At 35.3% G+C, this 24,318-nt stretch overlaps 1 protein-coding gene across 2 annotated transcripts in view; it reads left to right on the forward strand.

Moving 5' to 3' along the window:
• Window positions 1–24,318, forward strand: part of LOC139140819 (scavenger receptor cysteine-rich domain-containing protein DMBT1-like) — a 92,084-nt gene that overhangs the window by 37,509 nt on the left and 30,257 nt on the right. For both annotated transcript variants that reach the window (XM_070710252.1, XM_070710253.1), the window contains exons 6-16: window positions 1,902–2,030; window positions 2,594–2,737; window positions 3,907–4,010; window positions 4,980–5,229; window positions 8,398–8,541; window positions 14,487–14,630; window positions 17,261–17,358; window positions 19,030–19,197; window positions 20,696–20,792; window positions 22,303–22,458; window positions 23,609–23,794. In XM_070710252.1, coding sequence (XP_070566353.1) covers window positions 1,902–2,030; window positions 2,594–2,737; window positions 3,907–4,010; window positions 4,980–5,229; window positions 8,398–8,541; window positions 14,487–14,630; window positions 17,261–17,358; window positions 19,030–19,197; window positions 20,696–20,792; window positions 22,303–22,458; window positions 23,609–23,794 — 1,620 coding nt within the window. The remainder of the gene's footprint in view (window positions 1–1,901; window positions 2,031–2,593; window positions 2,738–3,906; window positions 4,011–4,979; window positions 5,230–8,397; window positions 8,542–14,486; window positions 14,631–17,260; window positions 17,359–19,029; window positions 19,198–20,695; window positions 20,793–22,302; window positions 22,459–23,608; window positions 23,795–24,318) is intronic.

A 24,318-nucleotide genomic window follows, 5' to 3' on the forward strand; every position in this document is an offset into this window, starting at 1 on the left:
TAATACCACAATCCTCAGTGGCAGATTAAACAACGCTTAAACATCATGAAAGAAGAGGAATACAAATATGCATAATTCATAGTAAATGTAAGTGTAAATTTTAAAAGTTGCCAAGAATATTAATTTTGTTAGCAACTAGCACAAATTCTAAGTGAGCGACATGAAAAAAGCATAGGACAAAGTCACCGTTACTAGCTATTTCCAACATAATTAACAACCTTTATTAAGGGTCTGGTGAAATGGTCCCGTTCATGTGACTGAATATCTTCCAGGGGGTCAATACCATCACACTCGCAACAGAATGCAACCTAAAAGTACGCACAAGTGTTAATTTTTTTGATATTTTGTGCGCGGCTTTGATGGGGTCATTTTGCGACACTCAGGTCACGCCCTCAGCTGGGATCATGGTTGGCCGTCTGTGACGTCACAGGTGTGTTCATTTACATCGAATAGCGGTCCCACGCCGCCTTATCTCTGCCCGGTATCCGCTAACAAAACAGTGTTCGCGCTGCCCATTCGCCACGTTCGCCAATGCGAATCGAAATCCGAAGTGGCGAAAAAAAATCGATCCTAATTCGCCACAGTGGCGAAAATGATTTAAAATAAAGAAAAAACGTGGCTTTTTTTTAGTCTTTGTTGATCTGCGCTTCTCTCTCGGCGATTCGCAAAAACTGTATCTACTTCCGTATTATTGCATTCTTTCCGTCGTACGCATTTGCCATGAAGCCAAGTCTCGCGAGAGACTTGACGTCATTTAGTCTAGTGTACAGCATGCATAAATGGCTCTCGCGAGAATTGAAACTTAGGCACACTCAATCGAGCCCTCGCGATAAATTTGACGTCATTTTGTCTAGTGTACAGCAGGCATGATAGGAACGCTCGCTCGCGAGAATGAAACTTTTGCTGTACATAGCAGACATACGCATTTAAATCAAGGCCACAAGGTTCGGTGTTGCAGTTGATTTGCATTGCGGTCTAGATGCTTCCATGTTGCGGTTGATTTGCACAGCGGTCCTCGTGGTCCGGTATTCCCGGTTGTTCTTCATTTTTATCGCCGTCCCAACGACGCGTTCCGTGTTGCTGTCGATTGGAGGACTCAACTCCATGATTGGACTCAACCTCCATGATTTTATCGCGATCTCTACGTTCCGTATTGTTGTTCGTTTTAATGGTAGTCTCAACGTTCAGTGTTTGTGTTTATGCAGTTGGTTTGCACCGCGGTCCCAACCTTCTGTGTAGCGAGTAACGAGGCAGGCTCAGCCGATCGTAAGAACCAGAAGAGACAAGCACGTTACGGTTCAAACACTCAACACTTGACGGGAACTTGAAAAAGTTTACAGTTGAGCCGTTCACGTTCTTGCCGCTGTCACAGCCACCAAAAGAACAACGTCTTCCCATAGTGAAGGAGGACACTGTCCTGATCATGTAAGCGGAAATCCTAGAAGTTACCCCACGCGGGGAGCTTACGGAGGTGTGAAATACTTTACTTCCCGTTATGAGATACGGCGTCGGGCAAACTTCGGAAAGCCGAAAAAAGTCGACTGGAGAGGCTCGGTGGACACGCCCACATTGCATTTTTCTTTTGCCATATTTCATAATCACGCGCGCTAAAACGAAAAAAGAAATGAATGTGACTGTTTTATAGACCATCGACTGTATTTTTGTGATTTTGCTACATGGGCATTTCACCAGACCTTTAAGGCACCCATTGAACTACAATGATCTCAATCATACATGAAAACAAAAATAATGTCTTGCTGCAGTATATGCAGAACCTGCACAGCAGATGCTTGATCATTTTGTTTTACAAATGTTTTAATAAGCAAGAAAATGATCGAAAGGTCCAAATTTAATCATGTCTTTGAGAATTGCTAACCTGAATGTATTAATTGTTCACACAGCCATGGCACCACCCCCTTGTCAACCAACTCAGTTTACATGTTCCAATGAAGTATGCATTAATAATGGACAACTATGTGACTACAAGGATAACTGTGGTGATGGTAGTGACGAGAATCCATCTCTGTGTGGTAAGCATTGAACCTCAACATCAGTAAACAGTCATCTTTTTATCAATTTTGTGATTTCTCTCTGTCAACATCCATTTCCTGAAGTTGAATCATCCTCATATAGTGGGACGAGTAAAATGTGAAATTTTCTTTAATCAATTAAGAGAAACCTCTTGAGTCAGTGGTGGGCCAAATTGGCTTGGATGGCACCTAGTGAAGATACATACTAAATAATTCTTGTTTTCTGTATATGAATTTCTCAATTCATGATATGACCCCTGCCTGCAAGTACATGTGATCTTTCAAATATGATAAATTTTCCATGTTATCATTATTGGTACGGGAAAGTCTGAATTTTAATACAAAAGCTGCAACAGGTGTTTCAGCATTTAGTTCAAAGTAACTATCCAGTTTTCAAAATAATCTGACAATCTAATGTTGCAGGAAGGGTTCTCTACTTCAACTTCTATAACAGTGTAAATAACTAGTAGGATATTTATTTGAAATATCTTTCAGAACAATTATTATATACTCAGTCTCTAGCAATAGTGTTGATTGAAATTTTTGATCTGTATTCTTCTTAGATTCCTATCCTGGCCGGTGTGATTTTCAAGATGATTTGTGCAATTGGATTCAGTTGCGGAACGATGACTTTGATTGGACTCGCCACAAGGGTTCCACTGACAGTCCAAATACGGGACCCACGTCAGATCACAATGGCAATGCTGGTAAGTAAGGCAACAAGAGCATTGCAGTCAAGTTGCTATAAACATTTTGAATAGTGTAGGAATTACGGTCAATTAACCTGTCACCGTGATTTTTTTTCATTATGATTGATTCAGGTCAAATTTATTTGTTCAGCTGTTTCTCAAAGAAAGGAACAACGTCACAAAGGATATGCAAACTGTAGGCGAACATGCAATTAATAAAATGTTCAGTAGAGTAGAAAAAATGGTTTTGGCAAACTTTTTTGGCAAAGTCAGTTTCTCTGTGAATTTCCAGTATTAAGCATTAAGACAGCCACCATGTAAGTTCTCTCAAGTCAAAATTCATTTCAATGTGTGAGTGAAATTTATGCGATTATTTAGCTGAAAAAACCCCAAACCAAATGCTATACATTCATTATATGGCTATTTCCATAAATGCCTATGAACAGGTTCTTCGAAATCATCACAGTTGCAAGGACTTTGTTGAGGTCATACATTTTCATAATCTTATCACATGTCCGTGAAAGACAATTTTCTCATTTTGACTTGTGTGTAAGGACTCAGATAGGGTTGAGTATAAGGACTTGGATAAAGTTGAGTGCATGGACTCGGAGAAGGTTGAGTGTATGGACTCGGATATGGTTGAGTGTATGGACTCGGATAGGGTCTAAAGGCTATTGTCATACTAATAGGAATTCATCATGCACCAGCAGTTCCTTGTCAGGTGTGACAACACAATTACTGTGATGCAATTTTTGTCTTTCATTGTGAAGCAATCCAAACCATCTACAGCCTGTGCTGGCATGTTCACACTAGTCTATTGGTTTGTTATTCAGTTAAAACTTTTATGTCATTAACATGGAATGCCAGATTTGATTGGCTAATATTTTTGCATGTCAGGTGACTAATTTCAGCCAATCACAGATACTTAGTACTAATAGCTGAATACAGTACAGCAGCTTTGAAATGTCACATGACAACAACACTAATTGTAACCGTCCTATGCTAAAATTATTTCTGCACTTTACTGCAGCCAATACCCTCTCATAAAAATATACCCCATACACTTTGATCCAATTGTTGAAGAATAGATATATTTTGAAGCTTGTCTTTTCAGAAGTCCCTATGCAGTCCCAGCTTAATTTGTATTTTTTCAACTTCCTTTTCACCAACTTTGTGTCATGGTGCAGACCATTACTACATGTACATGGAAGTCTCTGGTAGGCCCATCTACAACAGAACAAAACTTGCTCTTGCACAGCCATTTCAGCCAACAACTGACGGTCGATGCAAGGTAAGTATATTGATCAGATCCAAAATTAAAGGGAATACTACAGGTCTGCATGCACATATCACAGACTGCTGGCATACCAATTAGCCATCAACGAATTAGATGCAGTACTAACAGTGGCAATGATTGTCATCATATGAAAATCATGGTATTCTAACATCTTGAACTTCAGATGTCATCAGAGATTGGTGATTGTAATTACTGGTAATGCTGCTCTTGTTGCTGCTATTGCTGTTGCTGACAATGATGATGATGATGAAAATGAGATGAGGATGATGATGATGAAAATGAGATGATGATGATGATGATGATGATGATGATGATGATGATAAGATGATGATGATGATGATGATGATGATGATGATGATGATGATAATGATGATGATGAAAATGAGATGATGATGGTGGTGATGATGATGATGATGAAAATGAGGTGATGATGATGATGATGATGAAAATGAGATGATGATGATGATGATGATGATGATGATGATGATGATGAAAGTGAGATGATAATGATGATGAAAATAAGATGATGATGATGACGATTATGAAAGAGAGTGATGATGAGGTGATGATGATGATGAGAGCAACCTTGATAATGGTTGTGATGATAAAGATGACAGTAATATTAATACTGATCATGATATGTATGATGATAATATTTAAGACAATGAAGTTGATGACAATATGGCAACAACAATGGTCATCATGATGATAAGGAGTGTGACTGTGGTACCATGGTAATTGATATGACAATGATGGTGGCATCAATGCTGTATTTTTCTTTCTGTATCACATCTTTCTCTCCTATCACAATCAAGTAATTTATTGTAAACATAATACATGTAGCTGCAAGTCAACATCACTTCAATTCACTGAGTGGTATTAATTGCCCAACTTGGCAAGCTATGTATTCACAGGATGCACTTACGTTGTCCCATCAATTTTGTTATTCGTGTTTTATCCTAGATTCGCTTCTACTACCACATGGATGGACGTGATGTAGGTTATTTGAAGTTACAACAGCTGGGCATGACGTCCCATGAAGTCAAGACAGTGTTTGAGCAACGCACAGATAAGGGTTCTGACTGGCAATATCAACAAATTGCTTTGTCAAGTGATGAAAATTTCCAGTTGTACTTTGAAGGAGAAGTTGGACGTAGTTCAGAGGGTGATGTTGCCATTGATGATATCTCATTCTCCCTGGATTGTAAATTAGGTTTGTATGACTTTTTTTAATTGATATATTTGTCAGTTCAGCTGTCAAATTTTTGAATTGTCTTTTTGACAATTATTCTGTTTTTTTGTTCCTTGTATCAACCACAGAGACAAGCAGGACCACAGGACTGTAGATAGGTTGTCAGTACCTATCTAGCTGTCTGTCTGTCCATTAGATTGCTATGACATAAGTATTTCCTTGTCAACAGCAGAAAGGCACTTGTCACAGGTAGTGAATGCACAGTGTTGACACCCTGGGTTGCAGTGTTTGAACTGTACGGAGTTGAGACAAGGGAGAAAACATTTATCTGAAAATTACCCTCTGTTACTGATTGTCCTTAGCTACAAATGGTAGTTTAGCTATCAGTAACAAGACTGAAACGAAAGATTTGCTGAATTGTTGAAAATCAAATCAAGAGTCATATGAAACCGGAATCCTTTATTTGTAGGTTCTGACATGCTCAACCAACGAGCACAAAAAGTTATTTTCAGTGTTTGATACCACAGCTGCTGTATGCTAATTGGCAGACAGGATTACAGGTACAGTGTAAATTAGGTATGAATGGTTTGGCCTTGAACCAATTTAGGGTTGTAATGTTTTTGTGTGTTTCCTAGGGTGTGTGTAATGTTGACAAACTTGCATCACTGATTTTCTTGTGAATTTTTTATAAATAAATAAAGAAAGCCATGAAGTTATCGAACCAGGAAGTGTAACAAAAGATAAATACTCAGTTTATGACTTGAAATTTTAGTAAGATTTATATCTTGCAGACAAGTGTTTCCTTAGGAGCCTGTGATGTTTGGCCATGCAACAATGGGGTAAAAGGTCAATTAGGCTAACTCTACAGCATTGTAGAGAAAGAACTTGTCTGGACACATTTCCTGATTAGTTTCTGACAAAAGACAGGTGAAGCGGAGCTAGTCGGTTGTTGTGGTCAAGTAATGTGAGACGCCATTTTTGGAAAGTGACTCAATTTATTGGACAATAGCCATAGTTTTCAACTTAATGTGTTTTCATTTTTGTTTTTACAAGTGCTTTCGTTCGTCTTCTTCCCTGGGCTGCTCAGATACAAGGAAGATTGTTGATTGGAAGGTCATTGTATAAAGGAAGTAAAATGTACTATAAATGCCAGTATACAAAATGTTGCAGTTTGCATAATTTTCAATAGTTGGTTAACTGAATTGATCAGGAATCTAACAACTAAATTGAACACTTTAAATATGATGTTGTAAGGTAGTATGCACCTAGAAAGTGAAAGACTTAAAATTTAAAACATTCCTCAATTAAACTTTCAACCTTTACCAAGGCTTTCTCTTTCAAAATCCAGAATAAAAATCAGGGGTCACCACGCAAATTTTGGTACTAGAGAAACAAATTACCTGACATATTTATGGCATTTGAAATTCAACGTAAATGACCCCTGAATTTTATTCTTGATTTGATAAGAGAATGGTGGAAAGTTCTGCTGAGGAAAGTTTCTGCAAAAGTTTTAAGGCTTGCTCTTTAAACTGAGAATCGTAAACTTTACTATGGTAGTTCTAGCACCTTAAAATTGAAAGAATTAAAACTTTTGCCCAAAACTTTCCTCACAGAAACTTTTAAATTGTTCTTTTTTGAAATCAAGAATAAAAATCAGGATCACTTTGCATAATTTGGTACAAGTACCAGAGAAACAAATTGCCTAATATTATCAAGCACTTGAAATTCAAAATGGCTGCCCTCCCTGTGTTACCTCTATGAAGAAAAATAAAACTCACAAAAAATGCAGATAAAAACAGCATGAGCTTTAAAGTAACCCACACAAGTGGTAGATATAAAATTGTATTTTGAAAGTTTGAGAGAAAAATGTCTGTCCCTTAGGTGCATTCTAACTTTTATCTTTTAGTTTACAACAAATATAGAGCTCAAGTAAACAAATTCTGAAATTGTCCATTTAATTCAGAGTAGAGCATATATTTCATAGATTTTATGATCTGTTTGGAATACATCAAACTAAGTCAGTGGGAATTACCGTGATGTATAAAGAAAGCAAAGTGCAATATAGCTTTGGTGGAGTGTAAACACTCAGTGTCAGTTTAGCTATTTATTGTGAAATATATGACATTTTTGTGGTAATTCTGTACCCATTAATCATTACACTTAAAGGCTTGCCGCCAATAAGAACTTCACGGTACTGGGAAAAGCATCATATCCTAAGTATTTGTTTTTAAAAAACAGTTTCCGTGGCATTACAACTTCCACATTCAGTAGGCTGCATTTTCCATTCAGTAGGCTGCATTTTCCATTCATGTGACAGCGAAAATATTCGACTGTATATTTGGCTTTCAAGCAGTGTCCAAGTTTTGCGTTTCATGTAATTACTGGTAGATCAGATTCAGACCGATTTTACGTTTCTGGATTTGGTCTTATATGGATGAATAGCAAGGATTGACATTGTATACCTTTCTTTTCTCTAGCATCAGCTAAAATTACTTTAATCCATGACATAAAAGTACTGACAAGACTTTTTCAACCTCATTGTTTCCTTTGTATTTTATGACGTTTTTGGTATTGAATGATAGTTCACCTATGATTGTGACCATGCATTTACCCAATCATTATCAGCTGTAGCAACATTTGGGTTGTGTCACAGTCTCAGTGGAAAAGTTGAAATAATCAAAATGGAAGATTCCTGTGGACTGTAACAGTGGGTCCGATGTCAAATTTTATTTTCTTTCAGTCCAATACATGATATCTTTCTCATACTCAGCATGTGGCAAATTGCTTCCTGTCAAATAAGCATCTTAAGGTAGAATGTGCCTCGACAGGAACAAATAGTCAGACTCTCAAACTTGTAAAATATTTGTTTAGCCTACCACTTGTTGGGGCTCATTTTGAAGCTTATGGAGTAAATAAAGTTTTCTTCAGCTTAGTTTTTTGAAAATTGCAAATTTCATTTTCCCTGACAGCAAAGGCAGCCATTTTTAGTTTCAAATATCAGTGAATATTGGTTGTTTCTCTGGTACCAATTTTTGCATGGTGACCCCAAATTTTTATTCTTGACTTTGAAAGAGAATGGTTGAAAGTTTGCTTGAAGAATTAGTTGAGCAAAAGTTTAAGTCTTTCATTTTCGAGGCGCGAACTACCTTTCTTAACGTCAATTTCATCTGCTGCTTAATTCCTCAACAGACACCAGTGGATGTGGTTTGCCGAGTGGTGAACGAGTATTCAACTGCACAGACAGCGGAGAATGCATCTCCTATGAACATACCTGTGACTTCCATCATAACTGTTTAGATGGAACAGACGAAGCTGCAAGTTTGTGTAATTCAAGTAAGTGTACTGTGGCCGCCATCTCTCACTCTCTGTCAAGCCTAGCTCGTGTAAGCTGAAATGTTATTTTCAAAAAAATCAGTATTATTATAAGGCTCAGCCTGATATTATTTCTTTGTGATCAAGTTACAATCAGCAAATGTTGCAATAGACTTGTAAGTACTTTCTACTCACAATATCCGTACACAAGCATGGTTCTATAATACGCAGGTACTGATATTGGTATAATTCTGCTTCTCTCCGGCAATATTTATCTTTGAAAGATTTACCAATTACTAGTATAAAGTGTTATTTATCACTCCAAGCAATATATAGTGGTAACTTTGACGCCATTGTTCATAACAGATAGTCCGTGGGCTAGAGGGGGTCTACGTGCACCCCCCCACAGGATAACAAACCTGTATTTTCAGAACCCTTGGGATCCCTAGAATACGAAATGGAATTTTAACAGAAAAAATATAGGGACGCAATAGCTGTTATGGTCATGTTTTGAAGGGTACCGCAAAATCACGATTTCCAAGCCAATGCATTTCGTCAAATCTGTCTTCTTGTAAGTCATGTGCTGAGCTCATTGTTAACATAACCTCACTTGTTTGGTATCATTAGAAAGGGAATTTAGTCCTCTTTAAGATAACATATTGCACTATGCAATATCTTCTACAGTTTTTGTCAAATATAACCAAAACTTACCCCTTACCCCAAAATTTAACATTACAAATTACAGAAAATCTCAAATTCTACCAATTTTTTAGCTAGGCATAATAAAAAATGCAATGATTTGTCTGAAATCTGTTTTATTTGATACAGGGACATGTCAGAAATATGAAATAGACTTTTAACAGAAAAAATATTGAGAATCTACAGCTGTAACAGTCATATTTTGAGGGTACCACAAAATCATAGTGTTGCAGATTTGCATGCATTTTTGTTAAAACTGTCTTCTTATAAGTTATCTGCTGAGCTTGTTTTTGAATATAACCTAGCTTGTTAGGTATCATTAGAAAGATAATTTACTAATCTTTAGAATGACATATTGTAACATGCAATATCTTCTATAGTTTTCATGATATATAACCAAAACTTACCCCATACCCCAAAGTTTACATTGAAAATTTCAGTCATAGCTAAAACCAAATTCTACCATTTTTTTAGCTTGACACAAAGATCTGGCCGTTTTTGCTATTAAATCTATTTTATTTGATACAAGGACATGTAAGAAATATGAAATAGACTTTTAACAGAAAAAATATTCGGAATCTACAGCTGTAACAGTCATATTTTGAAGGAAACCGCAAAATCATAGTGTAGCAGATTTGCATGCATTTTTGTTAAAACTGTCTTCTTATAAGTTATCTGCTGAGCTTGTTTTTGAATATAACCTGGCTTGTTAGGTATCATTAGAAAGATAATTTACTAATCTTTAGAATGACATATTGTAACATGCAATATCTTCTACAGTTGTCATGATATATAACCAAAACTTACCCCATACCCCAAAGTTTACATTGAAAATTTCAGTCATAGCTAAAACCAAATTCTACCATTTTTTTTAGCTTGACACAAAAAATCTGGCCATTTTTGCCATTAAATCTATTCTATTTGTTACAGGTACATGTCAGAAATATGAAATAGACTTTTAACAGAAAAAATATTGAGAATCTACATCTGTAACAGTCATATTTTGAAGGGTACCGCAAAATCATAGTGTAGCAGATTTGCATGCATTTTTGTTAAACCTGTCTTGTTATAAGTTCTCTGCTGAGCTTGTTTTTGAATATAACCTGGCTTGTTAGGTATCATTAGAAAGATAATTTACTAATCTTTAGAATGACATATTGTTACATGCAATATCTTCTATAGTTGTCATGATATATAACCAAAACTTACCCCATACCCCAAAGTTTACATTGAAAATTTCAGTCATAGCTAAAACCAAATTCTACCATTTTTTTAGCTTGACACAAAAAATCTGGCCATTTTTGCTATTAAATCTATTCTATTTGTTACAGGGACATGTCAGAAATATGAAATAGACTTTTAACAGAAAAAATATTGGGAATCTACAGCTGTAACAGTCATATTTTGAAGGGTACCGCAAAATCATAGTGTAGCAGATTTGCATGCATTTTTGTTAAAACTGTCTTCCTATAAGTTATCTGCTGAGCTTGTTTTTGAATATAACCTGGCTTGTTAGGTATCATTAGAAAGATAATTAACTAATCTTTAGAATGACATATTGTAACATGCAATATCTTCTACAGTTGTCATGATATATAACCAAAACTTACCCCATACCCCAAAGTTTACATTGAAAATTTCAGTCATAGCTAAAACCAAATTCTACCATTTTTTTACCTAGACATATAAAATCTGGCCGTTTTTTGCTATTAAATCTATTTTATTTGGTACAGGAACATGTAAGAAATATGAAATAGACTTTAAACAGAAAGAATATTGGGATTCTATGGCTTTAACAGGCATATTCTGTGGAGTAGTGCAAAATCACAGCAGTGCAGACTTATATGTGTTTTGTTAACTTTGTCCCATTGTAGGTCATCTGGTGCGCTTATTTTATCACATAACCATGTTTATTTGGTACCATTGAAAGCTAATTAACTACGTTTTAAAATGACATATTGTTATATGCCATATCTTATATAGTTTTCATGGCATATGACGAAAACTTACCCCATACCACAAAGTTTATATCGAAAATTACTTTCGTAGCTATCGTCAAATTCTACCAATTTTCTAGCTAGACATAACAAATAAGGCAATGCTTTATATGAAATCTTTTTATTTGGTATGGGGGAATGTCAGAAATATGAAATAGACTTTAACAGAAAATATATTGGGACTCTACAACTGTAACAGTCATATTTTGAAGGGTCTCGCAAAATCACAGTATTGCCAACTCGCTTGCTTTTTTGTTAAATCTGTCTTCTTAAAAGTCATCTGCTGAGCTTGATTGTTGACATAACCTGGCTTGTTAGGCATCAATAGAAAGGTAATTTACTAGTCTTTAAAATGACATATTGTAATATGCAATGTCTTGTTTAGGTTTCATGAAATAGGACCAAAGCTTACCCCATACCCCAAGGTTTACACAGCAAATTACTGCAAATCTGAAACTCTACCATTTTTACAATTTATTAACTTTATATACCAAAGGCAATTCTTGTATGCAATGTATGAAATATGTGTTTTTGTTAATAAAGTATGTTAAAAATATGAAATAACTTTTAACAAGAACATAATATGATTTTGTAGCCTTTTGGATCATATTTGGAAGGGTACCCAGGTATCAGGGCAAATTTGCCGAAACACATACATTTGCAATATATGGGTTCCCCCTCCAAAAATGATCCAATGGCTACTAAATTGTATCATCTTCCCGTTAAAAGTTAATTTTATACTTGTGACATACTTTTGTAACAAATAAATCAGATTTTAAACAGAATTGCCTTTTGTATTATGTGCAGCAAAAAATGGTAGAATTTAAGATAAGCTGTAATTTGCGATTTGAACTTTTTGGGTATGGGGTAAAGTTTGACCATATTCCAGGAAAACTATGAATGACATTGTATATTACAATATGTCATCTTAAAGAAGAATAAATTTCCCTACTAATGATACCTCACAAGCCAGGTTGTGTCACAAAATAAGTTCAGCAGATGACTTACAAGAAGAAGAATTTAACAAAAAAGGTGCCAGTTTGTGGTACTGCGATTTTGCATTTCCCTTCAAAATATGGCTGTTACAACAATACAGTCCAAATATTTTTTCTGTTAAAAGTCTATTTGATATTTCTGACATGACCCAGTACCATATACTACAGATTTAATACCGAAAAAGAGCTATTTTTATCATGTCTAGCTAAAAATTCACGGAATTTGATCACGTTATCTATGACAATACTTTCAATATAAACCTTGGGGTATGGGGTATGTTTTGGTCATATTCCATGAAAACTATACAAGAAATTGCCTGTTACAATATGTCATTGTAAAGACTATTTAATTCCCTTTTCAATGATACTAGACAAACCCGGTTATAATCAATAACAAGCTCATTAGACGACTTATAAGATGACAGATTTAACAAAAACACATGCGAATCAGGAATACTGAGATTTTGCTGTACCCTTCAAAATACAGCTGTTACAGCTATAGAATCCCAATATTTTTTCTGTTAAAAGTTCATTTCATATTTCTGATATGGCCAAGTACAAAATAAAACAGATTTCATACAAAAAATTGCCTAATTTTTTATGTCTGCGTAAAAAATTGCTTGAATTTGACATTAGCTATGACAGTAGTTTTCGATGTAAATTTTGGGGTATGGGGTAAGTTTTGGTCATATTTCATTTAAATCTGTACAAGATATTGCATGTTACAATATGTCTTTTTAAAGATTAGTAAATAATCTTACTAATGATACCTAACAAGCCAGGTTATATTCAAAAACAAGCTCAGCAGTTGACTTAAAAGACGATAGATTCAACAAAAATGCACGCAAGTCAGGAATACTGAGATTTTGCGGTACCCTTCAAAATTTGACTGTTACAACTACAGAATTCCAATCTTTTTTCTGTTAAAAGTCTATTTTATATTTTTGACATGACCCATTACCGAATGAAATAGATTTCATACAAATAAATGCCGGAATTTATATGTCTAGGTAAAGAAAATGGTAGAATTTGATTTTAGCTATGACTGCAATTTTCAATGTAAACTTTGGGGTATGGGGTAAGTTTTGGTTATATATCATGAAAACTATAGAAGATATTGCATGTTACAATATGTCATTCTAAAGATTAGTAAATTATCTTTCTAATGATACCTAACAAACCAGGTTATATTCAAAAACAAGCTCAGCAGATAACTTATAAGAAGACAGTTTTAACAAAAATGCATGCAAATCTGCTACACTATGATTTTGCGGTACCCTTCAAAATATGACTGTTACAGATGTAGATTCTCAATATTTTTGCTGTTAAAAGTCTATTTCATATTTCTGACATGTCCCTGTAACAAATAAAATAGATTTAATAGCAAAAACGGCCAGATTTTTTGTGTCAAGCTAAAAAAATGGTAGAATTTGGTTTTAGCTATGACTGAAATTTTCAATGTAAACTTTGGGGTATGGGGTAAGTTTTGGTTATATATCATGACAACTGTAGAAGATATTGCATGTTACAATATGTCATTCTAAAGATTAGTAAATTATCTTTCTAATGATACCTAACAAGCAGGTTATATTCAAAAACAAGCTCAGCAGATAACTTATAAGAAGACAGTTTTAACAAAAATGCATGCAAATTTGCTACACTATGATTTTGTGGTACCCTTCAAAATATGACTGTTACAGCTGTAGATTCCCAATATTTTTTCTGTTAAAAGTCTATTTCATATTTCTGACATGTCCCTGTATCAAATAAAACAGATTTCAGACAAATCATTGCAATTTTTTATTATGCCTAGCTAAAAAATTGGTTAGAATTTGAGATTTTCTGTAATTTGTAATGTTAAATTTTGGGGTAAGGGGTAAGTTTTGGTTATATTTGACAAAAACTGTAGAAGATATTGCATAGTGCAATATGTCATCTTAAAGAGGACTAAATTCCCTTTCTAATGATACCAAACAAGTGAGGTTATGTTAAAAAATGAGCTCAGCACATGACTTACAAGAAGACAGATTTGACGAAAATGCATTTGGCTCGGAAAATCGTGATTTTGCGGTACCCTTCAAAACATGACCATAACAGCTATTGCGTCCCTATATTTTTTCTGTTAAAATTCCATTTCGTATTCTAGGGATCCCAAGGGTTCTGAAAAATACAGATTTGTTATCCTGTGGGGGGGTGCACGTAGACCCCCTCTAGCCCACGGACTAAGATTATTTGCCTGTCAATTTATAGCTTAAGATTTATTGTTTGACAATAGGGCCTGGGAGATGTGATTTCCAACATGGCTTCTGTACCTGGAGTCAGAGCTGTTTTGATAATTTTGATTGGAAGAGAAATAAAGGCTCAACGCCGACACCGTTCACGGGGCCATCCAGGGATCATACATTGAAAAATGTGCTAGGTAAGTTTACATGCGGAACAGAAACTTTGAAAATGATCCGTAGAAATAATTGTATGTTGTGTAAGTTGTGCTTTGATTGACACTGGTAGCTCATAGTGTGTGCAATAAAATAATAGTTGTGGTAATATGTGGCTTTGCTAGGGAAAATTAGGAACTGATAAAATGAAAATAGTAGTGTGTTTACATACCGGTACGTGTACCGGTACACTGCCCAGTAGTTGGCATTGCATGCACAGTTTATTCTTGTAATGTTCATATCTGTTAGGAGAGAGATAGTGATAACAACACTTGTTCCCTAGCAACAGTGAGACCCTGTAGCAATACTAGAGCACATAAACATAAAAATATTAATATGAAGTGGAATGACAAATCTTTTTACAGTGAGACTTTTATTGTCAAATCTATAGAATATGGACAAAAAATGTGAAAGTTTGAGGTCATTTTTCAGCTACTATAGACTTTAGTCTATAGAAGCTATTGGGATGGGTATCCGTCCAGCATCCGTCGTCAGTGTGTATGTATGTATGTATGTATGTATGTATGTCCGTTTGTGAGGCATCCGTACACTCAAATATCTTGAGAACCGCTGTACTTACTGATTTGATATTTGTCGTGTAGATGAAAAATATGATTTTGAGAAACTTGTTTTTTTTTAATTTTTGATATTTGTTGAAGATATGCAAATTAGTGCCAAAAAAGGCGTTTTTGGTAAAAAATCTTCTTCTTCATAACCGCTGGTCAGACAGCTTTAATATTTGGTTAACAGGTCCCTAGTCCCTAGGATGACCTTAGTGAGATAATTTCATAGAGTCAGGAAATACTTAATTTTGTATCCATGTCTATAGTAGCTTCAGGGACTTGGCCTTATGTTCCTAAAATGTGCACTCACGTGCACTTGTTAAATGACATCATCCTATATTTAATTGGTTCAATAGAGACTTATTGATGACGGACATCTCTAAATAATCATTCTCATGAATTATGAGACCAAAGGTAAACAAAATGCAGGTTGTATTTAATATGTTGATAGCAGATCAGATGACGATATGCCTATATATAGTAATTTACTGTGTAATTGGTATTGCCTCATAAAACCAGCCAAAAAGTTCTGACCTACATCAGCTAAATGTACAGCAGTTTTATTGTATAGTTTATTCAAGTACTTATATCTCCACAATGAACCTTCACATACATAATCAAGTGTCAAAAAGCAATAACTTTATATGGGTCAAAGGTAAAAGGTCATTGAAAGGAGGTCATTTCATCCTTCACAGTGCTGGTTCAGCCAATTTGATTGAAGAGAATTTTTCAATGACTCGATAAGTGGTAGTGCCATTTTGATCAATATCTCGCAAAGTTAGCTGAAAACATTAAAGGTGATTCACTTATATTCCAAGCGACAATTAAAAATGGCAGAGTGTGGCTTGATGTGAACTTTGATGACACAGTCCCAATGTAAACCCATCTTAGACCAGCTGGAACCAAAATCAGCAATTTAATATTTTATGACACTGTTTATTTGCTGTCAGTAATCTGTGACCTCTGCGTTTGTCTTGCAATGATATATTACTTATTGACATGTCAATATTGAACACAAATCAAGCAACTAGGAAGCTCTACAATAATAATATTTGGTGTATTAGAGTCAGGGTTATTTGGCGAGCATATTGCAATTAATGGGCCATGTCATTAAATCATTTACGTGCACAGAAAATAGAATGTAGGTGGTGATAATACGGCTTTGTGGCTCAGATAATGTGGGTTTATAGTTTGTCCTTTACAGAGTCGGTAGGCCAAGGTACATTGAGGCCTCTAAGTTGACTATAAACATGTCCACACTGCTTTCTGACTTCCATTTTGATGTTGCCACCCTATTTATTTATTTATTTATTTAATTACTTATTTACTTATTTACAATTTGTCAATCATGATTGATGCACTCCGTAAATTTCCCTTCACTGTCAACACAATTATTCTTTAGTTTTTTCACATGTACTCTCTGGGTTAGAGTAATGATTGCAGTTTTTCATAAGACTGTTTGAGGGCGCTGTACGTTACAACAGTCCATGATAATCAATAGACTCAGCTATCAGGAATGAGACAAATGCGATACTGTCCCAAGAAACTTGACTGTGGTACTGTATGTGAAGGCTTGTCATACTATAACAAGCTACATATCTATGTTCATATTGGAAGATCCAAAACACAAATAATCATGAAAACTTCAGTGTGTTCTTATTCCATTGGCGCTTGCCCTCAATCCTTCATCTATCAGCACATACGGCAGTGCCACAGTGGCTTGAGTTTTACTTGGAAGGCAAGGGATGCACAAGGGACTGTGGGCAGTCTATTTCAGTCAGTCTTTTGAAATAAATAGTTCGTAGATATTAAAACTAAAATACTCATGCTGAACTGTAAGCAGTCAGGATTTTAAAATCATATACCTCCCTGACAGACACAAACGTACACATGATGTAAATCAGCCTTTATTTTCTTGAAATACTGACATTGTGTAATTAATTGTAAGGAATATTATACAGGGATGCTCTAACATGACTCAATCTGCAGATTGTTTGTGAATTTTTGAAAGATTTCACCAAAGGAAGTAATTTTTTCTGGTTAATCATTAGGTTACTATGCCTATATTGCTGCCCATGAACAGAACATTGGTGATGCAGCTGAACTTATCAGTACTTCATGGTCTGCCTCGGCTACAGAACCTTGCAAGGTAAGTACCATCCTACTGTTATACCGGCAGACTTGCCCCAAGTGTACTCTGTTGGCATATAGATATCAAAACAGAGTAAATTGAAGGAATAAACTTCAGCAGATTAGCTGACACGCTAGGGGTGAGGTAATCACGAGATGGAAACATTATTATACACTGTTAGGCTGTTGTGTTGTCATGGCATGAACACTATAATGGCCCTCTAGGACAGCCAGTAACTGCACGCTGCTGCAAAGCCCAGTGACTAGGGCTAGTCCATGTTACACCAATTTTACAGTAGGTCATTTTAACAACTAGCAATCTCATTTTACAGAATGGAAAAAAAATCGAAAATCAAAATATTACATTTCTTCATTGATGAGTTCACACAGGATGACAGCCTTTTTAATTTCAAATATTGGTAAATGTTTGTTTCTCTTATTCCAAACTTCGAACAGTGACCCCTTCATATTTATGTAAGAGAATGTTGAAAGTTTCATTTAGGAAAGTTTGAGCAATATTTGAAATTTTTTACATTTGAGGCATACACTACCACAAAGCTAATACTTTGCTTGATTCAATTCTTTGTACACTATGGATAACAATATTGATTTTCTTTGTTTCTCTTTGGGACCATAGAGTCACTGTAAAATTTAAATATTCATATAAAAAAATTTCCACACACTCTCATGATGTAAATCTGGCGTACATGATGTAACTTATGAATCACAACAGTAACTATCACATGTGTTGTTGATATCATCGGCATACTACTTTCCCGATCAAATCAAATTGATGACAGTCACAAAGAGTGGCACTGAGCTTTACACTCCTATCCTACCCAAGAGGAAAGTGTCTATGAATATTTTGGCCACTGTTCTAAACAGGAGCTCTATTTTGGGTATAGTTTCCTGGCTGATAAGTGTATTCAAACAACTGCAGTGAGTCATGAAATGTCTACCTGCAACTGAAAAGCTGAATAAAAAAAATTACTTGTTTACCTCGTACCTCACAGTATTAGAAGTGATGTGATAGGTCAGCTATGTATTAATTTCAGTTTTAAGAGTCACTTTCAGTCAAATGATGAGTATGAGGCCTACATCATCAACAAGTTACCATTGAATCCTTATTAGAAGCTTGAAGTTCAATATATGAGACAGATAGTAAATACATATATGCAAAAAATGTGAGCAATACAATGTTTGGTAGTTCCTTGACCGGAGTCAGCATTAGTCATGTTGTCCTCCAGTCTAGTTTGCTGTCCTTACTAGGGCAATCAATATGTATTCTTTATTGTACAGGTTTTATGGAATGCTCTCCATTCTCTCAAAATTTGTCATTGTAATAATTTTGAGGTTTTTAAGGTATTCTGCAAATTAACACAAATCTTTTGTAGTCTGTTAACTCAGAGTTATTGTCTCTGTTTTTCGTAAACATCATGTCTTAAGTGTGTCTGATCACTGATTCAGAGGATTTTTGATCATTCAATAAAATGAATTATTATTAGTTATAATTATTTTCATCAGTATTTACAGTCTATAAGAAGTATGTTAAATCAGAGGAATGGGAAATTGACTGATTCAAGTAGACAATTGTCGGTGGTGCATGTGAGACCCTAGGATTTGCCAACCTCATGTCAGATAAACCAACTTATTTTTCAAAATGTTGCGTTACTTTCTTCTTTTTTTCCAGATCAGATTCTATTACCACATGGATGGTGTTGGTATTGGTTCTCTTTCTGTTGTCGTCAAAGATATCGCGTCGACTGAATCAATCACTAAGTGGACTATTAGTGGGCAGCAGGGCTATGAGTGGGAATTCGCATCAGTCGACTTACAAAACAGTTACTCTGAATTTGAAGTACGGGATTAAAGCTCCATAAGCTGTATCTTTTGGCTGTTTTTTTAGAACTTTTGTTTTGTGGTTTCCCTACACTTTCTGCATTGAATCCCTAAACTGTAATTTAATGCCAAGTATTTAGCATATCGACACAACCTATATGAGTATAATCTCCACTGTTATTGTTGAAAATTGTATTCAAGTCCAGACTAGAATTCATTTGTAAACAATAAACAATGATCAATACACACACACAAGCTGTGTTGACAAAAAGAATACTCGAAATTTCAGCATGACAAACGGATTAGGGTCAAACACGGTAGTTGATATACAGAAGCAGAATACTGAAAAACTTGCCACAAGTTACAGCTTATGTCCCTTTAACAAAAATGTGATTGCCATTTCCTGATCAAAATATTCTAAAATGACACAAATTTTGGCAGATCTATACTTGATGTATTACTTTTTAATCAAGAAATATTTACTGTGACAGAAGATTTTCAAGGGGCATATAGTAATTGGTAAAATTTAAAATAAATTTTTAGAAGGCAAAATTTGTTTGATTTCTCAGCAGATTTATAATTTGCCTTAAAATGTAAACCCTTTATACAACAATTGTCGTGTTCACTGTTTCAGTAACTGTTTGCAGTAATAGGTTTGTTAATAAATATAGCTGCACGTGCATGACATTCGACACTGCTGCTTGATGTGTGGACAAATTTTGTCAGTGTGGCATGCATGGCTGTTGTCGCAGTTTGTAATCGGAGCCAGTAAATTTTCTAGTGTTCACTGTTACGAATTTGGCAGCTGTATTTGTTGTCCTTGTGTGCATACCAGTAATTTCCAAAAATGTAATCTAAAATTGCAGACAAATATTTACTTTTGCATATTAATGAAAGAAGAATGACATCATTTGTAAACAGCTGTATTGCAACAGTATACAGAATTTTCCATTTTACCATACTTGTACAACTCTTGTAATTATAATTGTGAACATTTGCCAAATCAAATGCACATCAAAACCTACAGTCCTGGTTGTTAAATATCAGAGTTAATGAAAGTTTAGCCTCTTTGATAATAGAATCATGATGGCAGGAACATATTTTCATTTGAATAACATGTCAAATGGAAAAGAAACTGCATAAACATTAGGATTTAATGAGTAAATAATATTGCGCAAATGATGCAGAAGTCAAGTTATACTTGTCAAATCAAATGTACATAAAAACCTACAGTCCCTGTTGTTAAATATCAGAGTTAATGAAAGTTTTTTTTGAATAACATGTCAAATAGAAAAGAAATTGCATAAACATTAGGATTTAATGAGTAAATAATATTGCGCAAATGATGCAGAAGTCAAGTTCAACACATATTCTTGGCAAATGGATGATATTTATCATCAACAGTCTCTTTATAGGATGTTGGGTCATTATGTAAATCATCATAATTTTTAGATATTTAGATGTGAAATACGTGTACTCCTAACATTGAGGAAGATTATGTTGTATTTGCTGTCTAGGTTATCATCAGAGCTGTACGTGGCAGTGATAATGAAGGTCAAGGAGACATTGCTATTGATGATGTGTCTTTTACAGAGGGTTGTCAGCCGCAATTAGGTAGGTCAAACAATTGAATGGTCATCATTGTTGTTGTTGATTAATTAATCAATTTAATTAATCAATCTGTAAATGAGTTACTTTTGATTGACTTGATTAATTTAATGACCATACCGCCATGCTGTTTATTTATCTCTCGATCCATCTCTCTATTTTAGTATTTATCTGCATCTATCCATCTACACATCAATCTTGTACCTTTGGTCTGTCTACCTATCCATCTATCTATTCATTAATCATTCTTAGACTAGACTGTTTAAGCAATTCACTAAGGCCCAGAAAAATAAAAAGTTTGTTTCTCATCCTAGACAAATTGCAAAAATGATGCAGTGACGTGGGATTTTTTCTTCCTCTCAATTTTTTTTTTATTCTTAAACCAACAAGAATGCACAAAAAACATGAAAACAACATAGGAATGCACACAGAGATAAATGCATAGCAGTGTTGCTTTGGTATTTTGTATAGCAACAGTTCTGTGGTCTGACTTTTAGTGCAGCAATGCAGTTTTGACAGCTTAATATAAGAGTGACATATGTGTACAGTTCTAAATGGAATGTTAGTGTCAATTATTTTGTTTACAGTTCTGTTTTATACAGCACTGTGTTATGCACTATCGTCACATATTTTGGCATTTATTTTTTTAAATTTTATTTCCTCATGAGCAGAAAAAAAAGGTTGACATGGCAGGTCTGAATTGACGCTTGCGAGGATAAGAAACAAACGTTTGATTTTTCTTGGCCTAAGTGTGTTGATACACACTGAGTATCTTCACAGTCAGTTCTAATCTTGGTTCGTCCACTTCTAGGAAGCATACGCCAAGGCTTCTGTAAACAAATTTAACAACTTCCAAAACCAGTCACCAGAATATCAGTTCACATGATACAATCAGTGTGATGATTTGTGTGATGCAGAAACAGCCCTAGCACATTATAGGAATTGTAATTCAAATCAGATGTAGGGATTGGCTGGATCATTGACTTTGTAACTGTTCCAGTGTCAGTATGCATTGTATGTTGGTTCTCATCTCTAGGACCGGAAACTGAAATGTATATGGCAATGGCACAGTCCCTTGTGGAGGGACGTGGGCAATGGTAACCCTTTGAGTGCCAAAGTCAATTTTTGTCACCTTTAGAAAATATACTCCAGTCAATTTTTTTCAGATTTTTGTCAAAATTTTGATAACGAACTGTACCCAATGAAATGTGATGCCCATTTGGTCCAAAAATTATCAAAAATGTTGCACTAAAATTTTGTTGGGAACAATTTCAGCATTCAAAGGGTTAATAAGTTAATACCAGGCATATGTCAATATCTTATTTTAGTCATCTTGACAATTTATGGCAGATCAATTATAATCATGATTCATGTTGTTGTTATTGATTCATGTTGTTATTGTTGTTGCTATTATTACTACAGATATTATTTATTGTTGTTCTCTTTTTTGGCCAGGCCAAATTCACTTTACATTATTGTCATCATCATGTTGACTTTAAAAATTCATAATTTCCAGATCTGCTACCCCCTGATGTGGCAGATGGCGTCCGCTTAGTGAATGGTTCTGGCACCCATGAGGGACGATTGGAAGTATTCTACAGTGGTCAGTGGGGAACTGTCTGTGATAATGGCTTTGATATGAACGATGCTCAAGTTGTCTGCGCTCATCTTGGTATGATTCAACTTTCACATTTTTATGGCTTTTTCACAACACACTTTTTGCCCATCGGTGTATGTCTTGTACACTTTCTTGAAGGGACAAAGTTATGTCGATAGGGTCCACATGCACCTGGAAAGTCCTTGAATTTTGAAGCCTCGTGGAAAGTTCTGGAAAACTCTTTGAAAATTAAATTGAGTCTCGGAAAGTCCTGAAAAATTTGTAAGTCATCAAGAAAATCTATAAAAACCTTGAAATTGTAGGTAATGGTGTCATAAAAAAGAGATGTAAAACAATATATGAAATGATATGTAAAAAGATACCTAAAAAACGGTATTTTTGACCTTATTGAAAATTGCTGGACAAGTTCTTCATGTTCTCAGTCTTTCAATGTAATGGGACTTTTGGTGTATGAACACCGCTTCATATTCTTTTTACTCATTTTAGTTTCATTGGAGCAACTGTTCATGATGTTCTGTTCACTGAAACCTATTAAACACTGAGTCATCAGATCTCTGCTCCCTCCCTGCTTATATGTAACAATAAATACTTCGAAGACTATTTACTATACATACCAGTAATTATGTCATCAGCATATTTGCTATTATGTATATATACAAAGAGCTCTGATGAATAATAATTCAACATGTTTCAGTGAGCAGAACAACATATGAATAGCTTCTTGCAAGAAACGCACAAAATAAAAAAAAGGTCTGAAGTAATTAGAAAAGACAGTGACTGTCTCTCATAAAAAGTGCCTTTGCATTTTCAGCTACGGGGGCGGGGGATGGGGGTGGGTGGGGTGGGGGGGCTGACATAGTTTTTTTCAAATGACAAGAGAACATGAAAAAAGTTTATTTCACTTCACAAAGAGAACAAGTGGCAGTACAAATTACTGTCTCTGCATGACAGAATATCAGAGAGAAACTGAAACATTGTAATTCTACTGAGAATGTCCTTGATTTCAAAACCAACCGAGAAAAAAGTACAGTCCCAGAAAAAAAGTAATAATCCTGCAAGGCCCTACAGTTTGTGTTAGGTTTAGGGGACATTGATATATCAAATGATATTTTTCAACCCAAATCTCTGGAAAACTACTGACAATGTGTAGAAAGTCCCTTATTTATCAGTTGCTTTGAATGTACTAACAAGGTTCTCTTTACAGGCTATGATGCAGCTCTCAACTTTGCAGGACAGGCACACTTTGGCAGAGGATCTGGACAAATATGGCTTACAAACGTGCAATGTAACGGAGATGAGACCTCTTTGTTTGACTGTAGCCATAGCGATTGGAACGATGTTGGCTCCTGTAGCCACGGTGATGATGTAGGTGTTGTGTGCAACACTACAGGTGAGATAATTGATCAGAAGAGAAAGTTTTGATTTTGACGTGGAGCTAGTACATTTTTACAAGGGAGCTCGGACTGTATATTGACAGTGACCACCTATATATTGACAGTGAAATCCTACTGTATATATTGACCGTGAGCTCCTGTATGTTGACAGTAAGCTCCCAAATATAGACTGTGCGCTCCTGTATATTGACAGTGAGTATCTTTAAGTTTACTCTAAGCTCCTATATATTGACAGTTAGCTCCTACATTGACTTAGACTGGAAAATCCGTCTCTCGAAGGGGGGTGCCCTCGAGTGACGGATTATCTTCCAGTCTAACATTGACAGTGAACACCAGTATATTGGCAGTGAGTTCCTATATATTGAATTGAGAATTGGGGTTGGCAGTCAAATACATGTAGTTTTGAGGATGTGCATTTTGAAACTGGTTTCAATTGATTTTTATGGATGATGAAAGTTTTTATTTTAGGGAGAACTGATTTTACACATCAAACAAGTCACAAAATGTGTGGCTGGCTACT

The sequence above is a fragment of the Ptychodera flava genome, chromosome 9 (assembly GCF_041260155.1).
Source record: "Ptychodera flava strain L36383 chromosome 9, AS_Pfla_20210202, whole genome shotgun sequence".
Taxonomy (NCBI): Eukaryota; Metazoa; Hemichordata; class Enteropneusta; family Ptychoderidae; genus Ptychodera; species Ptychodera flava.